The sequence below is a fragment of the Varroa jacobsoni genome, unplaced genomic scaffold, assembly GCF_002532875.2.
Source record: "Varroa jacobsoni isolate VJ856 unplaced genomic scaffold, vjacob_1.0 scaffold_966, whole genome shotgun sequence".
NCBI lineage: Eukaryota > Metazoa > Arthropoda > Arachnida > Mesostigmata > Varroidae > Varroa > Varroa jacobsoni.
This window is the reverse complement of record NW_019213868.1, coordinates 3,426-26,849: the sequence shown is the minus strand read 5'-3', so window position 1 is coordinate 26,849 and position 23,424 is coordinate 3,426. Positions and strand designations below refer to the sequence as shown.

Genomic DNA, 23,424 nt, shown 5'->3' with positions numbered 1-23,424 from the left:
AGAGGCTAAGGATCAGTAAATGTGCAAGAACTATTTTTTTAGTTCGTTATAGTAGTTCTATTTCTCTGGGGCCAAAGAACTATGTTCAGGAGTCAAGTATATATCTTGTATATTAGAAAACATCTTATATTTTGTACAAACCTAAAAAAGTAAACCTTATATCAACACATATGAAGTGTCTAGAAATCCATTTTTCTGCAGTTTTTCGATTGTAGGCTGTGAAAAAAATATATATGTACAGTTTCTATTCAGAGATTCTGTATTTTCTGGTCTCCACAGTTCGTATTAAATGTATCCAAGTTTCTTCTAGACGAACTCCTCCAGTCGAGTTGAAACACGCCTTGACCTTCCACACATGTCATAAATTGAAACGTTTCTATGTTTATCTTATATTGCATTCTAGATTCTTCTAGTCCAGTAAATCATTGTTTTTTCACATATTTGACGTAATAACAAGGGGGTAGCAGTGTGGGCCGTTGATCGTGAGCCTACTGCGAAACAACGGAACGTTAAACCACTTTCATATATTAGTACTTTGACTGAACGCTACAGGTCGGGGTAGGCTTTGAGGGAAATTATTTAGAGAACAGCCTGCTAATGTAATGAGCCATGTGGCCACCAATGAACGATCACTACCCAACGCAATCAAATAGTGCGGTTTAGCAGTTAACCCCGGCTTGTCTAAACCAACATGTATTAAGGTCTGATAGTGCTTATCACACATTTGATTAAAATTATGTTTATAATACGAGCGTATCACGTATTTACTTCTGAATTATTCCATTTTTACGTACATACTCTGAAAAATAATTTTAATCTTTAAAGGTGATTCACTTCACGGTAACTTTTAACCAAGTTAATTATTAATAATTATTATTATTAATAATAATTAAAAAATGTAACCATTTTTTAATTTCGTTTACAATACGTTAAGCCAAGTTTGGATGAATTTTGCATGTTTGTCACTCTTTCATATTCGATTGAAAAAGTTCGCCTTTTAGATCCACAACGCATGTCGCAATGCCTGATCCTAAATTTGTAAGATCATACCCTGAAATCTAACTTTATCTAAGTCACGCAGACAGTCAGCAAAAACCTACCTAAAAAGCAGTGTTGAAATTCTAACTAGATTTTGCTTAACCTTTTTTTTTAACAGGGAACAACTTTCGAAAATGTTGTAAAGTTTATTGAATTTAGGAGCTTGAGTTAATTTAAAATTGTTCTAGGTCCTTGCTGTTTCCCTGGAAGCTCTACACAGCGCTACATAAAGTTGCTTAATGGGTAGCAGCGTAAAGCCAGAGTTGCTTGCAATCTCATGAATGTCACATATCACTCGACTGCTGTACAAAGCCGTACAGACGATCAACGGTTGTTGATGACTCACTTCTTGGATTTGCTCCATACTGGAATTATCTGTCGATTACTTTTCTATTTGAAATAGCAATACGACAACTAGTACAGTATGCCAACTGGGTTAAGTTAAGGCGCATTTACAAAGTGTCGGGTATTATCCATTGGATAAGTGTCTACAGCGCACTATTGGGAATGTCTTCAAAGATTACAGTATGAAACTTTGCAGCCTACGATATACAAAAATACTGCTTTGAGTTTGAACACCTTATTCTTCGTAAAACGGGTTTTTTTTCACTCCGACTTCTCTATTCCAGTAGAAGTATTATTTGCCAGGCTCTTCTATTTTACCATTCTCAATCTTCAATTGTTTCGGCTGTTCTTCTGGCCTTGATTTTTCGACGTCAACTCTACTGGCTTCTATAAGTCGTCCCTTGTTTTGCTCATCGCTTTTTCGGCCATTGGAGTCTTTATGTCCTCCGTCGCCGTTAAACTTTTTCCCGTACTCTTCTGCTAGTATAACATCATCATAGTCGTCATCACCGTTTAGGTACATTCCTACGTAACGTGACTGCATACAGCGCTGCGCACTTCCGGTGTTTACCTGTAATCGGCGACGGTGATCGGCTAAGCACATCTTCAATAAAGCCAACAGTCCAATCCGAACAGATTCGTTAATATCATCGACTTCCTTCAATCCTCCGGCCAAGGCCCGATGAGTCTTGCGAGCCCTTTGAAAAATTAAGATAACCTCACGATTAGCGTTCTTCTCTTCTATTTATTGCACCCTTAAACTTTTTTAGTGGCCTAGTATTATGTATGTTTGGAAACTGGATATTATAACTCGTTACATTCCAAATGAATGAATTCGAGTTGTTAAAATATACTACGATCTGACTATTGACAGATATGGAAAAAGCATTCAAGGTTACGCTTAGTATTCCAGGAGCTGTATAATACCAAAAAAAGTTCGAAACTTGGAACTACATAGGGCCGTTTGTAATTATGACGCGATGAACTTGTAGCTTCTTCGTTACCGTTAAGGTTGCACTTACCTGTGGTGTAGAACCTTTCCTGCAAGATCGCTCTCAGGATGTGGAATTGTAGGCTTATTGGGCCTCATGGCACACACTTCGCAGGAGTGTATTAAGCCCCTTGAACTTGTTACGTACATCGGCCGCTTAGGTAGGCTATGTCCGTGGACCCACCTGGACAAGATGTGTATGTACGCATCCGACACCTGGCTAGGAAGTATTATATTTTTCGCCGGAAGAACTTCAAGATACGTTTTGAACAGTATGGAGATCATGGCATAACTTGTCGCCATTCCATATGCCGGAATCGCTGTCCCCTTGTCGGAAACACTCTCCTCAAATACGGGCAGCTCGTCACGATCCTGTTTTACCCGTTGGTTTGTCACCGAAAGGCTTAATTAAGAGGGACCCGGGCTAATATCAAAGGGGCCTGTATCAAGTTCCTACCCCAACGTAAAATATCGTATCTAAAGGAAAATACATTACCTTCTGCCTATGAAGACAAGACTTATTTGCAGGAAGTTTTTATTTACAGAATGTTCAGTCTGAATTCAGTTTAGACCAGTGAACTATAGTTTTTTTGCATCACCGACAAACCAACCTACGTGTCTCAAAATCCTACCCATCAACCGTGAGCAACTTGTTATTGTCCAACTCACCAAGGAGTACAAATTCTACTCTTTCTCGCTATTTCTTAGTATTGCCAACCAAAAGCCGACAAAACTACCCAACCTATTAAACACCAGGATACCAATAGACCAGCCTTGCTTGGCAAATCGTAATCAGAGAGAGTGTTAACAAAAGCTGAAAAGGGCTGTTATTTAGGCATATTTTGGTGCAACGTACGCTTCGGATTATATTTGTCCTGGAGCAATTGATGCTTATAACTGGAACTTATGTTCCATTGAAACGTCTAGTCTACAACTTGGCTACGAGTGTATGTATATGATATTGGTATACCTGGGCGACTGGAGATCGGGGCTCAGCGAGTTCCAGAATTACGATAGCGTGAGTGAGTATAGACACAATATTTTTCGACGTGGAGCTGGAAACGGGCGGTACCGGCGTCGAAGCATAGGTGACGGCGGCAGCTGTTGACGAAACTGTTCGGGCCACGGCATTTGCGACGTCTGCCAATGTTCGAGCAGCTGCCACCTGACTAGCGCCCGAGCCAGCCCGAGCTGTTTCAGCTGCTACATTCATCATTGAATCAGTAGAAACTTCGTGTCGAATTCGCTCCATCAAGCATGCCGCTAGTTGTGCATGGGATACTGTCGACAATGCTTTAAACAAGGACTCCATACTTTGGGAGGTCAAGAACGAAGTGGACAGAAAGCTTTATCCTTCTGTGCATTTGAATAAGTATAGCCATTAATACACTATACGGCATAATATATAAAAGTATTTTCCAACGATATTTGTATAGCTGTTTATGAGTATCGTTACACTTTTTACATTTAACGAAAGCTTTTTAAGAAATAGCTCGTAGTAAATTCGCTCAGCGTCGTAACTACACAAAGCCAACTTTCGTCTAATAATTACTAACCCTGGAAAGTGGTCCGGTTCATTCATTCCAGGTAATCCTCGCATAAATTCGCGTTCGAAGAGCTCCTGGTGTTCCGGGCTGAGTTCTGGCATTGCTGTTTCCACGCGATCTCCGCTGCATAATCGACAAAACATATGCATGGCTGTTTTGCAATGGGGATGACTAACGTGTTTATTGTGGGGATTGTTGCAGAAGGGCCCTCCAGGATTATATGCCATTAATCTACCGCAACCTCCACATGGCTCCTTCCATAGTGGGCTCTTAGTGGCAGATCTTCGAAAACTCGCAGCAATTTTTTGTTCGACGATTGCTGATGAAGCAGTCGGTAGGCTCGCATCGCTCATTGTTGTCTATCAGAAATGGTACAATTTTCAAAAATAAGAAAAATGTCACACGACATTCTCATTCTATCACTACATTTCAAAATCGAGAATAAATAAAGCGTTGCGAATGGGGGATATTTTAAACGTAAATTGCTCTGAATACGCTACTGATTTGCAGTACTATTTTATAGCTTATGGGTAACGACAGAAATCCTCATTAGCGCGGCGAGAAGCGTCTCATATGGGACTTGCTATTCATAAGTTAATGGCACGTGTGTGCACATTAGCTAACTATAAATGCGTCATCAAAAATGTCAGTATATGTTGCAATATAGAAAACACCACAATTTTTTATTCCAGCATCCTTATATGGCCTTCGCGGATGCGAAGCGTGTTTAGGTTAACTTAAGTGTGGTTATGGGCCAAAAACGTTTTTCTTGTGCGTATTGAGTTCGTAAACGACCAGGCTTCGTGTTAAAATTACAATTACATGCCGAAACATTAGCATACCTGCTCGTTCAACCACTAGGCTGTGATTTTGCTGGGGTCAGCCTTGACAATCTTTGTCTTCCGCTGATCTCGTTATTATCACGTAATGTCAATTGATATATAGTCTATCTATGCTGATTGTCCCGCCAAACTAGCTGTGAAAAATCGTCGAAATTATTAGTAGGTGTTTGTGTTTGTGCAATTGGCATTGCTCCAGGGATTGTGTCTTTACGACAAGTGTAGCCATCGTATACAGAAATAGACTAAGAAGAGAACATGTAGTACTGTGCGTACGTGGCCATACCAATTAACGGTGTAAACAAGTAACAATATATATGGACGATGACTGATGCGGACACATCTAATTTTGAAAATAAACATGCGAGCGTTAACTGTTGCAACTAAATTTTATTCCTGGCTCTGCTCAAATAAGGCCCAAAATCACAATTATAGTCAACTAAACAATCGAATGTGCCGCATGAAATTGCTACGGTTTCAAACAGCGTTAGTTACCTGTACTGTCCTGCGTACATGACGATTAAGCCACTGTGTTCTTTGGCTATCCATATGTCTTTTTAGGTCACTGGTCTCGTTCGAGAGCAGCTCCTCATCAAGCGAAATCTCCTTGACAATGCGTGGCCTCTTGTCGGCAGTTCGTTTGCTTTGCGATGTCGGAGAATGACTATGGAGATAATTGTGGCCTTTATTCCGAGCTTTTCTTAACCGGGTCGTCAAACAACTGTACCTTTTTGCATGGATTGGCGAAAGGCGAACGCCCATGTTTTTGCCAAAAATTTGACCTTATTTTCGAGCTAAGGCCACACACTTTGATAACTGTACTGAACAGCCTGCACATCGGCGCACATGTATTTTTCACACAAATCAAAGGAACTTTGCTGACTGCTAAGCACTTCCCGTTAAACGCAATTTTTATATTTTGCTGATAAGCTGGCAGTAAATCTTTGGCTAATTTATGACTCGGCGGGTCTGGCCTGGCTTGTGGCCGACATTATGACGCATGCGTACGTGGACGACGACTCAAGTGAATGTCGAAACCATGGACAGTGGGTCGTAAGCTATCTAAATGTTACCTATAGTACTGGGACACTAAGCAAATTCTTCGCAACAGTAAAGTAGCAGATCGTATGATATTTATGTGTCATTGAAATTCTCGTGCTCAACTTTGACCTCTTTCAACCGTAGCGTTTCAACTAGTTCAAAGTACTGATTCGTTAGGACTACCCCTGAGAATTTTCCTAGAAGCATCATACTGGCCACCGCTAAGTGGAATTCATGCAGTCCGTGCAATTATGGCGAAAATGTACGTGGAGTAGTTGGCTATTTGCTCCGTTCAAGCATCGTTTAGTTAGGGTTTGCCATGGCTGAGTTCATTTTGTGCAAATGCCTTTGTGGCTTACTGTGACTTTCATTGAAGTAATTTCCTCGAGAAAGAATGTACAGTAGTTACCGTGAAAAAAGACCTTGAGAGTGCTGGATTCCTACAGCATAACTAATTATATATAATCAGTTATATCCTCAGGGACTGTGCTGTGTAATGAAATCGTGCTCTTGGCGATACTGCTTACCTGCGAATGATCTTTCTGCTAGATAACGACTGCTGTGAGCGGAACGCCAATATATGTGGTCACCTATGTCATTGTGAAACCAAACTCACGACTGCTCAGAACGCTGAATGTAGATCGGAAGTATTGCGGGTTCCCAAAATAGAACGGTTTGTTCGATTAAAAAGATTGTTGTATAATATCGGATGTTTGCACCTGGCGATCAATTATATTAATGCATATTATAGTCGCGACACACTAAATCAGGTACTTGAAAATTGCCTTAGACAAGGATATAATAGACAAATCTATATATAAACAAAAATGTTTGAGCTGAATAAAAATAAGGCCTATTACTGATTTCTTTAAATCTACTGTTATATCAGTAACAAAATTAATTCATGTAATATTAAGGTAAAAAGCGTTCGAAGGAAATCGTAAGCGAATGCTACAGATTCCGATTTGGACTATGTTTCGGTTTTATTGCCAGACTCTTGGTTTTCTCGCCGCCCTTCGAGAGATTTTTCTTCTTAGAACATTTACTGTTTTTGCTTGTTACCTAAAATTACCATCGATACCACCAAGCCCGTGCCACCAAGACATGATTGATGCTAGGATATTAACGCATTGATATATTCAGGCTGCAGGTCGTTTGCGAGTTGGTTGTCGACAGAGAACCTTAATTAGTTAGACAGTAACCTCAGCGTATCGCTATAAGTGTCGCCGACTTTGAAATGTGGCCTGTAAATGTGAAGTTCGTCATGTCGACCATATGACAATAGGTTCTATAATTTGTATACTACTCCTTTCGCATCCCGGGAATAACCTACACACGTGACACCCTGACGTAGCTTATTCCAGACGTAGTTTTTTCTTCCTGCTAGTTTTTAACTTGAAACATGCGTTTATCACTTCATTTGAGGTCATGAAGTACCAACTGTTTTCTTACCGAACTTGGGGATCATTTATTTACAGCAACGCTAAACGCGAGGCTGAACTATGTCGGCTATTTCGACGCGGGAGAAGAACTGCGAACTCTACGATTTATCATTCTTTTAATACAACGTTGTCCCTAGATCCCTTTCTAATAGATATATAGAAATCTATATAATTTAAATCAAATCCACAATTACGCTGTCCTTGGCGCTTCATAATTGGCAGATAGTATCATAATTGTCTTGCTCCTCAAAACTATACATAGTTGCAAAACTGCTTCGTAAAAACGTTCCTGACGTAAGCCCAGTTAGCGGCGCATTGAGCTTCTATTACACTAAAAATAAATACAGCTAGATGAAAATTACGGTAATCTGGGAGTGGTATTGTCGCACCTCTTCCAACTTGCAATTGAGATGTTAATGTGCTATTGACATGTGCAATTGTTTTCGTCTACGGGAACAAGGTTTTATGCATCGCTGCATATAAAACGGATGTACCTCAACAAAACGAAATTGATCTGAAAATGCGTAATTGATTCGTGTAGCGGTTTCCCCTCAAACTATTCATCATCGCCTGTAATCGATTTTTCTTTAAAATCTTACTCAATAATTATCTTGAATTAATCTACATTTACGCACGTAATGAGGAAAATATACGTATTTTTTGTAAAAATATGTATAATTAACATAACTGAAAGATTTTTTTGTTTCTGTCCTCACGTCGCATTACCGACATCCTCAAATAAAGTATCATGTACATGAAGAAATAACTTTATTAATTGCTCTGCAAATACCGTTACGTAACATTTTTAATCAACTCCTGAAAAGTAGCAAAAGTGTACAGGCCATGATAAAAATCTAAATTTCTTAATAATTACATTTTGTTACAAAGCATTCTGTAAGAAAATGAGATGTGTGAAATGGCGGACGTGACCGTCCCACAAGAAATTTCACATTCAAATAAAGACAGCGACATACATTACAACACGGACGATTAAACTGACAATTGTCCATAGTTCAAGTCGCAAGCAAATACCGAATAAGGTAGCACCACCAGAGTAAGGAAGAATCAGTTTTAGGAAAACTTTAACCTTTACGAAATCTGAACTAGTTTCAGAAGAGGAACTTTGTTCTTGGTTCTTTCTTTTTGTTAGGTTCTCTAGAAGCAATAATAATGGAACTATTTTGTTAAATAATCAGGATTGTTTTTCGTAATTTTCAGGTAATTTTTTGAAGAGGTTAACTTGGAAATGCCTCGTGGAAGAACCTCACCTAAGGGATTATCTGAGGAATGCTTTAAGAAACCTATCAGAACAACTGTGTATCAGAAATATATAGCTTTACTACACAGACCCTATGGAAATTAACGCAGCTATTAAATTTCTGGGTTACATATCAGCAGGTCTATTTTTATTCAGATTTTTACTTTATTTTGGGTATTTCGCCATTGAAAGCAGAAAGTGTTTCGGTCATTTCACTATAATAAAGTGCGAAACGTTGGAAGTTATCTGATCAAAGCTATCGATCCAATTTGCTTGATAAGCATCAAAGAAATCGAAAGGCAATATCGAACATTGCCTCTTCATTTTCCGTCTGGACTTTTAATTATATTTGAAATAGTGTATAAACAGCAAAAGATAACACTTAGCCGTTGGAGATCATTTGGAGAAATACAGCTGCTCGGATAGTTAACTTCAAATTTTTGCTAGTATCTATCCAGTAGTATGTTGTAATCTGAGGGTCTTAACTTCTGGTTAGCTTGTTATTTGAATCAGTTCGGAAATATTCAGGACCTTCATTGATTCGTCGCGACATGTCTTCGCTACAGCTAGATGCTTAATCTTGTAAGTTTCGCGTTTGCCACAAATAACCTTTCGTCTAGTCGTCGAGTGTGTACGGGATAAAGCTCCCTTATCGAGAAGATCCCGTATCCAATCCTTTCTGCTTCGTTCCGGAGTGCAACATACATCTCATTTCAAAACAATGCTTCGGTTAATCTTGTTATTAGAACTAGCCCCAGATCAGCCACTCTTGATGATTCATTCTGTAATTCCCTGGAACTCGACTAACCTCGTAATCCGGTCTCCCGTGATCGTTTTCCAGTTAGGTAGGCGATCGTGTGTTAATGTTTATTAACATTAATGCACGATTGCGACATAGTTTCGAGAAACACATACAAGTACAATACATGTACAAGCCTACACTTCTTTAATTACTGTTGCCGCAGGATTTCCTATCAAAAACTGGGCACATTTTATCTTTTTAGGTTTCGTAAGTGCAAACGGATATGGATTACGTCTTAGTTGAGTAAGCCGCGAGGTAGGCCATGTCATAAGACTTCGATTCTGTCCAGATCGTGCACTCTTTTTTTGCATTTGTTGAACACCTACCGAAAATTTAGCTTGATCCGCCTGACGAAGTCCATAAAGCAGGTCCAAAATCAATTTTGTCTTCATATTCATCCGCTATTGAGGTTCAAACCAACTGATTGGCTGTAAACGGCCCTAATACAACAATTAAGAAAAGCTGTAAAAAGAGATGCATGCATTAACTGGACCTTTATTATAATTAATGTGAAGCGAAAAACAATCTAATTGGATGCAGAGAGATAAACGCATACGTCGACAATTCAGTCAAACTGTTTCTTTTGTATTGTAAATTGATGTATAGAACTTACCCTTTGAGTTTAACCTCGCCATTTGGTCCCACACTCGCTCTTCGGAGGCACTGCACAAAATCGGACTGAAGTTACATTAACACCATTTGCTTATAAGGGGGGAACAATCATTATTTACAACTGATTTATATAGCTTAGGTAGTTCAGCGGCATCTCTATGCAAAAATACTATATACCTATCTCGTCGACAGCCGACCCGGAAAAAATAAAATTCGCTTAAGGATACTCAAAATCGTCAAGCTCGATTATATCTTCATACATTTTTGGGCGGGTACAAATGATTCCTCCTTGCTGTCAGCCATATTCAACTACGGCATCCACTTCTTCAGCGGCTTCTTGTCGGATCGGTAGCCGTGAGGTAATTTGTCTATTTCACATTTATCCATGGTCGTATCTAATCGTTTCGTAGTTCTGTTTTAGTATAAATCTTAGAAATATATTGATATATCATTAGTAATATAATATTTTTTTCCAGCATAATTATATTACACTGGAAAAAACATTTGTCGTTGTAATATATTATAGTGTAGAGCAGTTTTGTTTATTCAACATAGTCAATATTACGCTCATGAACACCATGCGCAACTCCGTAGTACGTCAATTAACAAAGGCTGACTAAGAGATCTTTACATTGAACGCTCGTATGTACTTTATCCTTGTTCTCGCGAGTTTCAACAGTAGTTTTTTGTCCACAAAAAACTAAAAATGGAATATCCAGACATCAAAACCCGAAACCGATTTTTGTAATACACCCTTTCGGAAGAAGCAATCTGAGCAGCAGCTCTGAATTTGCCCGTACGTGTTGGACCATAAGGGTCTAAACACTAGATCAAAGGTTCCTAGGCTCAATCGGAACCAATAAATTTCGTAGTTCATATAAGCCCTTTATAATATCGTACGAACGTACTGGGGTGAAGTAGGGAATTAACTGCCCCTTCCAAGTCGCTTCGCTGGCCCTGTGATCTGGATTTTTCAAATTCTTGAGAGGAGCCAGACTTCGAACAATACTGCTTAGCTCGACTTTCCGCTCCACGTGCGGGTTCGATATGAGATTGAGCTGGGAGCTGAGATCGTACAGCGTGGAAAGTCCTGGGCGTACTAAACCTAACATACCCTTGGATACGTATAGTACCAGCTGTAGGAGCAGTCTCGTATCCAATAATGAGGTATTCATTTTCTTCAACTGCGTTACCGACGCGTATGAGTTTTTCGACATCTTCGGTTAAATAATTGTTGACTGTGAAACATCAGCGGCTGTGTCTTGAGTTTGACATTTGTGACTGGTAGCGGTTGCGTTTTTATACAGCGAAGTGACTGCTTACTATTTATTACCTGTCACTTCGCGACGCAACATCCTCGCAGGGTGGATGACGGAGGGAGCTGCTATATAAGAGATGACGGTGTTCACAGAAACAGCAGGCAATACGACACGTAATAGAGTATTTTTGCCAACGTTAGCAGGACCGAGTGGAACTGGATTCTTTAAAAATTTTATCTACGCAAATCCGCCGTTTGCATCTACGGCTATTCATAATGCTATTCGTATGGCGAACCGTAGATCAATTATTAAGTATCGTTCAAAATATAGTTATGTTAGGAATAAGAGGCGTTATAGAAGGAGGAAAATATGTAATCGAAAAATCATCACTCGAGTTACTCAAGAATATGACGGATCTGTTGGAAACCCAACAACGTTAGAATTTATGAAGACGTATAATACGCAAGAAGGAGTCCATAAATTTGTGTTCTCAACTAGTAAAAAAGTTGGTTACACTTTAATGTATATTTGGCGTATTGTACCTAAAGGATCCGACACTGGATGAAATTGCCGGATGAATTCGGAACGATCAGGATCAACAGCGTTTAAAAGCTATCATATAGGTAGTTCAATACCAACAAACTGCAAGGTAAAAATCGAACACCAACAAACTTAACTTTTTGAAGCTACGATACTTCAAATTACACCTCATATTAATGCCTCCAATGAGATATCACTGTGTACACACCACATTGCAAAACAATAGGACGCAATTTCAATTTTGACCCCACCTACTTTGTCCCTATTCTCGTTCAAAATTTTCCTTGAAACGTTAATTTAATAATATTATAAGATAACAACAAGATAAGAATAAAATGTTAATTGTAATAATGAATAATAAAAAAAAGGGGTAGCATCGGCACTGGTGGTTTTGCCATCGCGGATTGACTCGTTTACAGGAAATCTATTTTATATAAAACACAATGTTTTTGTCGACGTTTGGCATGAAATTGATGTTTTTTTCCTCATAATTGTTGTGGCCAACTTCTACATACAAATCAATTACGAGATGCTAACGAAAAAGATTTTGTTATAGTAGACCCTGCTTTAGCTGAGATGCAGCAGAAGCACAGCGGTTACCAATGGTTTAATGCTATTGAACGTCTGCCACTTTGTTGCCTTTAACTGTACTACAGCCTTTTTCTATAAATATATGTTTTGTTAGATAACTTAAATGCTGTGATTAAAGTTAAAATATATAGATCGTGAGTGCAACAGGGGTTTTGTAACCCAAGAAACGGAAAGGATGATCAGCTTAGCGACGATCGATCTACCCTACGAATAGGTAGAGAACAGGCTAAGTATTATTGTCTACGACGCATACTGAACAACTTTACCTAGACGCAAATATAGGTCTCCTTTAAGTGAACTGCAATCACTCATCTCCATTTATTTGCCAGCGACAATACGACAAATCTATTTTTTTTTAGTAAAACGTTGCAATTATGTTAGCCCATTTTTGTATCTGTTTAAGAAAATCGGGTTTCGACGGGTCGTTGCCGCATCCACTCCGGACAGGAATAATCCGTTCGTCCATCTTGTTCGAAGGTAAGTTATTACCATGTCAACCAAAACATTTTTTACACACACTCACTGGACGGTACCGAAGAGCGAATGATAACTTTCGTAGTTAATTGCGTATATACACGTATATATAAATTATAAACAAATAGCTATAGAAACGATGTCGGCACTGTACAGTAATTGGCAAGGACTAGAAACGAGTTTTCCTGTCAGTCCAATCTCGATCTTTATAGGTATCGCTTTCTAGAAGCTACAGGATTGCAAACACGTAACAGTTGATACGTACAGGACCAAGTACTTTTCGTTAGAATAAGTACGGCATTAGCAAATCAGATGAACCAACGAATTGAGAATGGAGAAACATAAGCGCGACGGTTCGTTAGGGTCATAACTGTAGTAACATTACGTCAGAGCAGAGAAGCTTCTGAGATGCTTACGAGAAACAACGGAAGGGATTAGAACGATAATTAACTGTTGTAATTATGCCAACCAGATCCATGATAACTAAACTGGAGTGAAAAAAAGATTGGGCGTATTACTAATCAAATTCTTCATCAGCGCAAACAGTCTGATAGATCGTATGAATATTAGTTAGGAAAAAAACCAAATGCTTTATTATGCTTCAATAATGTAACGATAGCGATCATTAGACTAACACGACATTAACAAATCATAATAACAAAATTGATTTCCAACTTACGTTATTATGTGTAACTCGATTTTCAATGGTTAGGGGGTGATAACCAGCGGTTTATAGATAAGTTGAATCCACCTCGCTGACCAGAGCGGTATGCTCCCTTCATAACTAGCTATCTCTTCTACTGTAGGATGGGGGAAGCCCACAAAACATCATAGTCCCCTTCGTTATACACCAATGACCCCTTTGGGAGCTCTCGAGTCGAACATGCGCATACTAAAGTAGACTAAGATAAAAATAGATATCAATAAAGGATGCAATACATAAGCTTACAAAAATTCTTGCCAAGGACCGACAGAACAGCGCAGGGTAGTGTCCTAGGTGAGAGACCAGCGGCCAGTGTATTAGTGGAATGCAGATATAGCCGAAGCCTGAAGCAAACGTATAGGCTTACACTACTTGGCACCAAAAGACGTACCTAACTTAAGAGAAGATAGCAGCAGAAAGAGACAGACGAAAGGGTTATGAATTAGGAGAAAAAGAAATTACAGGATCTCGAGATTCTAATTTGGTAAAGCAAACGACCATGTGGAAACCGATAGAAAAGGCCGAAATGAACTGATATGACTTGTTCTCCAGCTATCTCGTCGATATATATAACACTTCTTCGCAAGCTTGGCCGCCTCTACGCAAGTAAGACCGTGAAACTCCGTAGGCATCTTTTTCCAAGTTTACTTGTCTACCTTCACCTTTCCTCAAGACCTTTTGCGATACTAGTCCCCAACCAGGTAGTACTTGTATATACGCATATACTTCCCAGTAGTCTACGTGCATTAGCAACATAAATTCCAACGGAAACCTCAAGGCTACATATGCCAGTCAACCTGTCAATAATTCTCCGCTTGACTCCATCACCTGAGCTCAAGCGTCGTTTGCCATTCGAATTCCGAGGTTTCATTTGATCTTCTTTCATAATGGTTTTCTTCTTATATAGTTCACAGTTCCTTACCAATCCTTAAGTGAGTTTTTCTAAACTTCTATTCATTGAAGAGCGTCACCAAATAGCAGGTTGTCCTTTTCCGTTACCCCGTTCGCAAGGTTTTCTAGTTCCTTTGTGGTTTTTGTAAATTAGAATATTGTGGCAAGGACTCAGCCTTTATGGACGTCGTTGCGGCCACGTAGTTGTAGCCGGTCCTATGGTTATTTTTTGTTACCACCATGTGCATCGTCGCAATTATAGATCTGTTTTATAGAGCTATGATTAGCTTATTCCCAGCTCTACAGTCTTTTTGTTGAGGTGTTTGGGAGTGTCCGGAACATTTTTCATATTCCTAATTCACTTTCCTGATGACCTCGATTCCACACTGTACCGCGTGGGGAACAGCCAGAAGACAATGACCTTCAAATTACATTAAGGAACCTACAAGTTCCAATGAAAAGGGCGATTCCAGCCTATAACTCAAGTTATCTAGATGTCACCCGGAGTCATCTGGCGCATAGCCTTCAGATAGGCTACCTTAAGCGGCCTTTGATGTACCTTGCCTGCCTTTTGCAATCGCTATATAGTCCCTGAATTATTATTTACTAAAACTAGGTATTCTCCCTAAGTTCTCCGTCCTATCAGCTGTTGTCACACGGTTCATGCACGCACTAGTGGTTTTGGGAACATTTATCAAAGAGTTACGTACAATTTTTGGTAAAAGGAATTGCCTAAAGACGTGACTCGATTAATATCGATTTACGCGCCCGAAGTGGATCTCCATCTCAGTTTGTATTTTCTTGACATCGATTACCCTGATGAACGAGAAGAATCAAATCATACTCACTTTTAGCTTCAATCTTGAAAATATGATTTCTGTGAAGCCTTTAGTCTGATCTTCCCGTTAGGCATCTTCAATTAGTAATTGCCAACTATCCTTTGCCCACCATCCAATTTCGTTTCAGACGGATCCTGAAGCCTACAAAAACACCTCTATGCAGCACGCTGTTTTCCGCCAGTCAAAATTGAAGATCAAAAGATCCTTTCGCCTATCATCAAGTCCGCTAAAACCGAACAATCCAGATTGACCATAATCAAGTACTTTCCATGATCACAGCAATATGATTCTTTTTCTTTGCGGTCCCGAGATTTAGTTACCTCTTCCATAACCCTCAATCTCCACGTTTATTTCAGATAGCTGGCACGTTATGAGAACTAAAAGACCATAAGGGATAAAGTCTGAAGATGAAAACGTCGCTAAATGTACATATCAAAGGAATACAGTAAGTAGTTAATGATTATTGAGAAGAATTCAGCTCTCTACCGGTATCATTAACTATTTATTGCATTTCTTTGCCGTACATTTAGCGGCGTCTTGATTTTCAGACTTTGAGTTACATATCCTTCATGGTTTTCTAGTTCCCATAGCGTTCCAACTATCCCAATTTACTTTTTATCCCTTTACTCGCGTAAAGAACTAAAGTGCCGCGTCCCTGTGTCTGCGCAAAAAACGAGAGCGCTGTGTGCCACGAACAAATAAACTTTGTAAGAAGGGATGGAGTCTAATGGGTGGAATTTATCGGCCTTTGCATTAACGCGGACAAGTATCACAGGCCTCGCTGGATATGTCAGTAATGCACATACATTACTTTAGGATTAATGGCTTCTGAGAAAAATGTTTACCCCGTTACTTCTTTCGCTTTTATCAGCTTGTAGTTATAATTAGTAGTTCTATATATATTATAGTATAGTTTTAATTAATTTCATCGGTGTTACATGTCAACCTAATAGAGCATACTTTGCTTGCATAACTATAATTTTCTTTCTTATAGAATATCGAAATAGAATTTTTTCTATAATCTTGTAGCACCCATTGCGTTATCCAGTTGCAGCTCTTTCGTAGCAGTAATTTTACTTCGCTGATTCGGTCAATCTATTATTTTTGACTTCGTTGCGTAGGCGCCGTTACCCTGTTGTCCTCCGCAGCAGATCAGTAATATCCAACACCAGCTGCAGCTGCACTGCAGTTACCCTGTGATTCGGACATGCTCCTGACGTACTTCAGGACCTTCTTGTACCTATAATTTGGTCTTGGCCAACCATTAATCAAGTATTACATATGTCCCTCCCTCTACTTCGATATACGACAAACAGCTATCTGTACATGTGAGTTGACCTCAGGCTGTGCACGCACCTCTGGTCTTACAGCTTATTTAAAATGTGCATCCTGTTAGAGTTACCCTTGTTTCCCCGTTATAACGTTTTATAATTTCACTTTCATGTTAAATTTATGCAGTTTCACTACTTCATTCAGAAAGACAGGCTCCGTATCGATATGCTTTATCAATTCTTAAAAATTTCCGAAAAAATCGTAATTTTTAATCGTAATTAAAAAAAAAAGTGCAAAACTATCTCATAATTAAGCTCTTCCTAAACTCAGATTTCTTGTCTATTTTATTATTGTGAGGTCAGAAATAAAAACATCGTAATCAGTATAATTAATATAATTATAATAATATAAATAAAAAATCAGTGTAATTACAATGAAGCACGCGAAAAGTGAACGACTGGGATTTGTATAATTAAGCGCAATGGATACGGAGCCAATTAATAGATACGTTTTACCACAGCAAGCTAACTATCTCGCCAACACGTCCCAGCCACAATGATCCCAGCACGTCACGACGGCATAAATCGTCGCTTAATTTCCACATTGATATTATTTATTAATTTCTAACAATTCCTGCCAAAATTACACACTTTACCTTCAAATCGAACACTCTCCTTCGCCCACAATCTAATATTGTGCCTATTTTGTAAGCTTTAGAAAAACAAACGATTTCCCAATACAAATGTTCACCAGATACTCACCAGACGTCGAACAAATCATCAGGAAAGGTGCCTAAATTAGCATTATTCCTCCTGTCGAAAAAAGCCTTCCCGCTACTGGAAAAAACCTATTTAGCCAGTCTCACGCGCATTCTTCAGGGTCAAGCTGTAGCGTCATAGATCCAAGCTAAGACTTTGCCGATTTGGGTCGAACAGAGAAATCCATTGGCTGATAACACATGGACTTCGTCTTTGTAGTGTAGTAGATAAATAAATTGATCGCTTATAAGGAACATTTCACTATTTATTTCACCTTTTAATATCATCAACATCATATGAGAAGCATGTTACTTCTCAATAATGAAAACGGCATACGGCCTTAAAGCAGACGTAATTGTAATTACATTATAACAGTAACAAATGGTGATCTATCGGGATTATAAACTAACTAGAATTAACAATAGTGGATATTTTTCAAGGAAAATTACTGCAGGCGAGTACTTCAGTAAAACACTGCAAATTAATTAGTGACAAAACACTGATGACGGTTTCCGTTAACTGCTGCATGATCTACCTCTAATTCAAGTTCCGCTTGGTGGCAACTTTAAAAAACACCAAACTTTCGCTGAGCGTACTTTACACTTTAGCGTCTCCACCTTTAGAAGAACGCTTTGAGTCTCATCAAACTAATACTATAAGTGTATACTATTATTGTAGCCCTGAATATGAATAATTTTGCAATAGCAAACCTGCTGCAGACCTGCTGGAAGCCTTTCATGGTAACGATCAGATATACGTTAGCTTCAGTAATATGGCCATATAATATAACTGTCTAACGTCTTTGTAAACTTTATTTCCATATAGGAATCATGAGAATTGACGTTGATTTAGCACCTGACACTGCTGAGCACAAAAAAAGAGGTACTAAAAGTGTTCTACAGGACAAGAACAGTCTCGCAGTTATATCTTTGAGCAGACACGATGCTGGTGAGATGGGTGTTGCGGGCGAATGGGACACTCGTCATTAAGGGAGTCTCCATAAAGAAGCGACAGGTTAACAATTATCGCCTTGTCCTGGGTTTGAGATTTGACTTTTTATTGTCATGTGTATGTACATTAACTTATCGAATATACTCTAGGTGTATGTCGCCTTTGGCCTTGTTAGGAAATCAATAAACATTTGCCCATAGTAACGATTCCTCGAGAGCAGGTGACATGGAAGATACGATATGTTAAGGCATCTCGTCCAAAGAGTGTCTTTGAGACCCGGTTGTTTTCTTTGAAAGTAGCCTTTGCCCGAAACTCTATCGAGATCACGGATGCCTTAACCGCTCACACGTAATTGTTATGTATTGCTTGCGTCAACAAGTGCATGAGTGTTGGTTATTGCCAATGGAAGGTTTAGCCGAAACCTTGAAGAGTTCGACCTAGCGACCTTCCGACCTAGGCCCTCATTAACTTGAAAGCAAAACTTAATTAAGCATCATTCTTTATAAAATAGTTAGCTTCGATAGCCTTGTACTTAACAATTAAAGAAAATATGTACAAATGACTAGCTACATAGAGAAGAACAAGTTACCGTCTTAATCAACCTAATTAGCAGCATAAAGTCCATGCCACCGAAACGACCTTCCTAACCATAAGTAGAAAAAGATACTTGTTTGAAACTATTGCTAGGGCTCAGGTATAAAAAGTTTTGAGGAACGTTAAAGTTCAAGTTCGTAAATGATTCCGTTTATTGCCAATAATTTATAATGATTTAATAAGAAGTTGGATTTTCAACTAAATATCCACTGATTCAATATGGCATCTATATTGTTAACTGTTAACCGTCAACTTCATTAAAGGTGAACGCATCCTAGCCGCTTACGGTAATAAATAGTATAGAAAATAAAGTGTTAAAAAAATAGTCCACTAATAGATATCGACGATTTTCAAAATTAACAGGGTTTTCATCTGTCAGTGCGTACGCTTTCTCAAAGAAGACTCGAAGGCATGTCGGTCGCGCATACAGGGATAGCTACAATTCAAAGTGGCTTGCCATGGCAATGCCGAAACTGGCCATTGTCTCGACGATATCCTTTAGTTAAATTTGGCCTGAAAGATTATAGAATACTCTATTAGTGACGGTGGCAATGTTGTTTGAGTTTGTGCACTCTTCTGTGTTCTCTCTTCTATGGTGTTTATCTGAGATATTTTTAGATATCCGATGTTACTCTAACATTGTATTCTACTTGGCTGAACGTGAACTTGGCTGTTACATGATCGTCGTGCTCTGCGCAATCAGCATAAAATGGAAGAAAAAATGCAGAGAAGCTGCTATTAATTTTGTCGTGAATATCTCGAGGAATTATTGCTAGGTAATCCAATTCTCGGAATCACCTTGCTTGAGGTATAATATCAAGGACTTGCCCCAGTTGGGAATCTAATCGGAGTGAGTTGAACCCATTCAACGGATGGCATCGCAGCTATTCACTGATTTGTGATTCTTAATTTGGTATCTGAGGCCAAGAGTTCGCAGCAGAGCTCTCTTTTTAAACGCGCTCAAAGCTGAAGGTTAGAGGAGCGTTTCCATGACGAGCGCTCTACGGTCCACTGCGTTTTTTTCGTCCGATTTCCTCCATATAACATCACCTTTTAAAGAAAAAAGATCTAATGCAATAAAGAGCAAACATTTGACTAGCCTTCAGAGTTCTGTTTGTTGGTAATTTAGTTGTAACAAAAATATACTTGGTTTTCATATTTGTTATGCGATTAATAAGCACCCGTCCATTTGAACGACACCGTTCAGAAAGTACATCGAACTTAGTCTGGTAGAGACAGACGACTAAAAAATGTCCAACAAAGTGCTCTAATGCATTTGTTGTTTCTTGTAGAATAGGCTTCTTTTGAAAGACGTCTAATGAGAGTGCGACATTGAGCTGAATAAAACCTTACACTGTCGGATGAGGTTACTTGGATTGGGCTAGATCTTCAGACGGTTAAGGTTAGAAGATCGAACGGTAGATGGTCGCAGACTGCCATTGAGTTGAACGTAACAATAACAACCCGCCACCGCACGTATATTGGTAGCCCCACTGAATCTGCCTGTTTCGTGGCCTACGGACTCTTTTGAGGCCAGGACAAAAAGCTGCGTTCATTTGCACCTAACCCGGCGAAGAATTATTCCCTTGGACGAACAACTGGGATTTGGATGAATGATATGCAGTCAATACAGAGCCAAATTCTCGATGTCTTTTCAATACAGTAACCCCCTACTCCATTAAAACGCTGTTTTAATAATGACGCTAATATACTGTGACACTCCCCGCATGCCTATTAATGTCTTCCGATTAAGCATCAACATATTTCATCAATCTCTAACAATTTCGTCAAAAAATCACCATTTCTATTAAAGACTCAAGAGTGTAAAAAAAGAATACCTCCTGAATCCTATTTACGGAAGAAAAGATCTTCTTTTTCTCGGAACAGTTATCTTTCAATAGAAGAACATGAACCACACGTCGTGACGGTTTCTGGATTATAAATGACACGCTGTTTGGTCAATGAGCAAAATCAGTATTACGCTTTGTGGAACGAAAGCGTCCATTCAGTTAAATATGTATTAGTTAAAAACATGGCTTACGGTGCAGTGATGGTAGCCGCAGTAGTAGTCAGATAGCTAGCGTATTGCGTTGACCTTGCACGTATCAAAGTATCGTCTACACGGAGCTAAAAATACGTTTCAACGATCATAACTTGCGTATTACTTACTACTAAAAACAGCTTTAATTTTCACTTAATTAAGTCTTTGAAAAAATTAATCTAAATATATATTTACTCGATCCAGATGAAAAGTACCTGAAAGAAGCCTAATTTTTTTTAATAAATGGTAGTAAATGTTATTAAAACAAATGTTTTGTTTGCTATTTTTGATTCTTTATATATATATATATATATGATTATTCTTAACATAAACTAAATTGTTTATGATTGATTACTTGCTTTGCTTAATTTAATTTAGTTACACCTTCTATGGTCTAAAACAATTTGAATGGTTAAAATTATCGTAACAACTAGTCCTTAATCATGAAATGCGTTCCACCATGAAATGCGGGTAAACATCGTTTCTTAATATATTATGTGTTATAGAATCCGCTGTACGGTTATTGGTGCTTGAAGATGGCTTAAGGAAGCACAGCTTAAACCAACTCCAGGTATGGTTTGATAGATCCAGACTGGTTTTGCCCGTTGTATAAAGCATATTCCAGCTTGCCAATATCCGTTTGTCCGTGGAACCTACAAGAGCCTAACGTTTATTTGCCTTTCTAGGTTTCGGGGGCACGATGTTAATAGGTGATTCTAGTTACTGTTCTGGCCGAGATTTGCGAGTGTGTCTACGCGTGTGTGTATTTTGTGAATGACCTTTGCCATCAGCAAAAGCCGGTTTGTCTTTATGTGAGCTTTAGCTGTAGATTTCTGCAAACGTCAGCGTCCATCTTGTTCTAGCAACGAAGAATCCACATGCTGCGTTCAACTCAATTTCTATCGGCACGGCCAAAGACCTGAGGGCCACAAAAGTAGAGGGTATGCCGACTTCATCATCACACGCATTTCGTTTGTATGTAGTGTTTACGCAGATCACAAGGGGACACAATGCGGCCAAGCTATAACAACGCCTCGCGCATTTACCCGTATGAGATACCTGGAACTGCTCTTGGCACAGCAGATGAGCACTACCATCGTTCGTGTTTCGTCAATGTTATATATTACTTTGTGAAGTTTCGGTTTGATTTGTACGTTTTGTAAGGGCTGACTTCTTCAGATTGGAAAAAACTTATAGCCATAGAGCCAGTAAAATAAACGATAATATTTGGTGAATGAGAAGCAGGACAAAACTGGAACTATCATTCTGTGCTAGCAAGTAGCTGATAGCATATCTCTGTCCGTTGCGTATTTCAGCGTCACTATCTGCTTGCCCACGGCAGCGGCAGCGGCAGGCCTATTGTGATTGGTTTATTTTGAAAAAATTGAATAAATTAGCTATCCACTGACATATACCTTATTATCGGTGTACGCACATACGTTAATCAAATGTCCTTCTATTGGTAGCGATTATCTACAGGTTATAGTCTGAATGATACCCATTCAGTTAATATACGGTGGAGATACAACCGCCACACACTGCAAGGTCCTTTGGGAGTTCAAAGAACTTTTATTTGCCCGCGTGCAGTTTTCTCAACAAGAGTCGGAAGGGTCAGGTGAAGTCAGTGAAGTGTTCTAAACGCTGTGACAAACAGGAACATGATTTTTGTATAGAGAAGCCAAGACAACAAGAAGTAAACGGGTCTGTTTATAGCTACATTGTTGCTATAGCTACACCCATAGTTGCGGGCACCATTAATAAAGCATTGTAGGCATCCGAATCTTTGAAAAATTATAAGTGTTAGAATTCATGCATGGATAACTATTATGTCATGCACTGCTATTGGTAACATATGGCCTTTATCTAATAAAAGATAATATTACATTAAGGGAACGCACACTAAATAAGCTCCCTCGATTAGAGCAATCAATGTCGCATTTATAGATAGAATCTATAGATTTATAGAATAGAAGAGGCACATAAAGGTTAGTGCTAAGGAGGATAGGAACTGGAACCGATAGCCGATGGATACGAGGATGTCATACGTCTCGTCTATGACAAATGTACAATAAATATGAGATCTACACCTAAAAATTAGTAATATTTTGTCTAGTTAGTTCAGTGTATGAGGTCCGAAAGGTCTTTAAAACGTAAATTTGGATAGACGAATTAAGGGGGTCTTGCGAACTTCCTCTTTCTATTGAGCCCATCGTTATCAATTTAGTGAAGTAGCAGCGTTAGTTAGCAGCTGCTCTGGCCGTAGGGGATACTCACATAAATGATTGTTACGTCCATTTATTTAGGAAGTGACGTTATCATTATTAAGTTTTACTTCGGTTTACTGAAGCCAATAGCTTCTTTAATGTCTCTATTGACACACGATAAATATATATATATTTATATTGTCCTGTAGCGCTGATTGGACCGCCTGATAATAGTCAAACTGTCTACAACTATAATATGTTTTGAGAATTACGCAACCCCATGGGGGATAAATGCACAGAATGGAATCATTTGTTTACCTTGTTTTTAATGTTCTGTCTATAGATGATTCAAGTAGTTTCATTTATTTGAAGCGAACTAGAAATCGTCAGAC

The 23,424-nt window shown here is 38.9% G+C and overlaps 1 protein-coding gene and 4 long non-coding RNA genes across 10 annotated transcripts; 2 read left to right on the top strand and 3 right to left on the bottom strand.

The window, feature by feature from the left end:
* Positions 1-82: 82 nt before the first annotated feature.
* On the bottom strand, positions 83-6,413 carry LOC111265382 (uncharacterized). Of its 4 annotated transcripts, none has more exons than XM_022841989.2 (6): positions 5,256-5,655; positions 3,931-4,280; positions 3,345-3,687; positions 2,406-2,746; positions 1,955-2,081; positions 83-346 (listed from the first exon to the last, which is right to left on the bottom strand). In XM_022841989.2, the coding sequence occupies exons 1-6, from the start codon at positions 5,520-5,522 to the stop codon at positions 245-247; spliced, it is 1,530 nt and encodes a 509-aa protein (XP_022697724.1). In that variant the 5' UTR covers positions 5,523-5,655; the 3' UTR covers positions 83-244. The 4 variants fall into 4 exon arrangements, with proteins under 4 accessions (XP_022697724.1, XP_022697723.1, XP_022697726.1 ...); XM_022841991.2 differs by lacking the exon at positions 83-346 and adding an exon at positions 6,329-6,413 and having other exon boundaries at positions 370-2,081; positions 5,256-5,424; XM_022841993.2 differs by lacking the exon at positions 83-346 and adding an exon at positions 4,764-4,897 and having other exon boundaries at positions 371-2,081; positions 5,256-5,290.
* On the top strand, positions 5,746-9,710 carry LOC111265385 (uncharacterized). The gene is made up of 3 exons (XR_002683447.2): positions 5,746-6,063; positions 6,271-6,474; positions 8,462-9,710. It is a non-coding gene; the product is annotated as an uncharacterized LOC111265385 (long non-coding RNA).
* Positions 9,630-15,312, bottom strand: LOC147752811 (uncharacterized). Its single transcript, XR_015313057.1, has 3 exons — positions 15,222-15,312; positions 9,917-9,966; positions 9,630-9,743 (listed from the first exon to the last, which is right to left on the bottom strand). It is a non-coding gene; the product is annotated as an uncharacterized LOC147752811 (long non-coding RNA).
* On the top strand, positions 10,006-23,115 carry LOC111265386 (uncharacterized). 3 transcript variants are annotated; one of them, XR_002683448.2, is made up of 4 exons: positions 10,006-10,274; positions 12,709-12,782; positions 21,335-21,399; positions 21,515-23,115. It is a non-coding gene; the product is annotated as an uncharacterized LOC111265386 (long non-coding RNA). The 3 variants fall into 3 exon arrangements; XR_015313055.1 differs by lacking the exon at positions 21,335-21,399; XR_015313054.1 differs by lacking the exons at positions 21,335-21,399; positions 21,515-23,115 and adding an exon at positions 15,340-15,433.
* On the bottom strand, positions 15,500-17,482 carry LOC147752810 (uncharacterized). The gene is made up of 2 exons (XR_015313056.1): positions 17,246-17,482; positions 15,500-16,452 (listed from the first exon to the last, which is right to left on the bottom strand). It is a non-coding gene; the product is annotated as an uncharacterized LOC147752810 (long non-coding RNA).
* Positions 23,116-23,424: the final 309 nt, after the last annotated feature.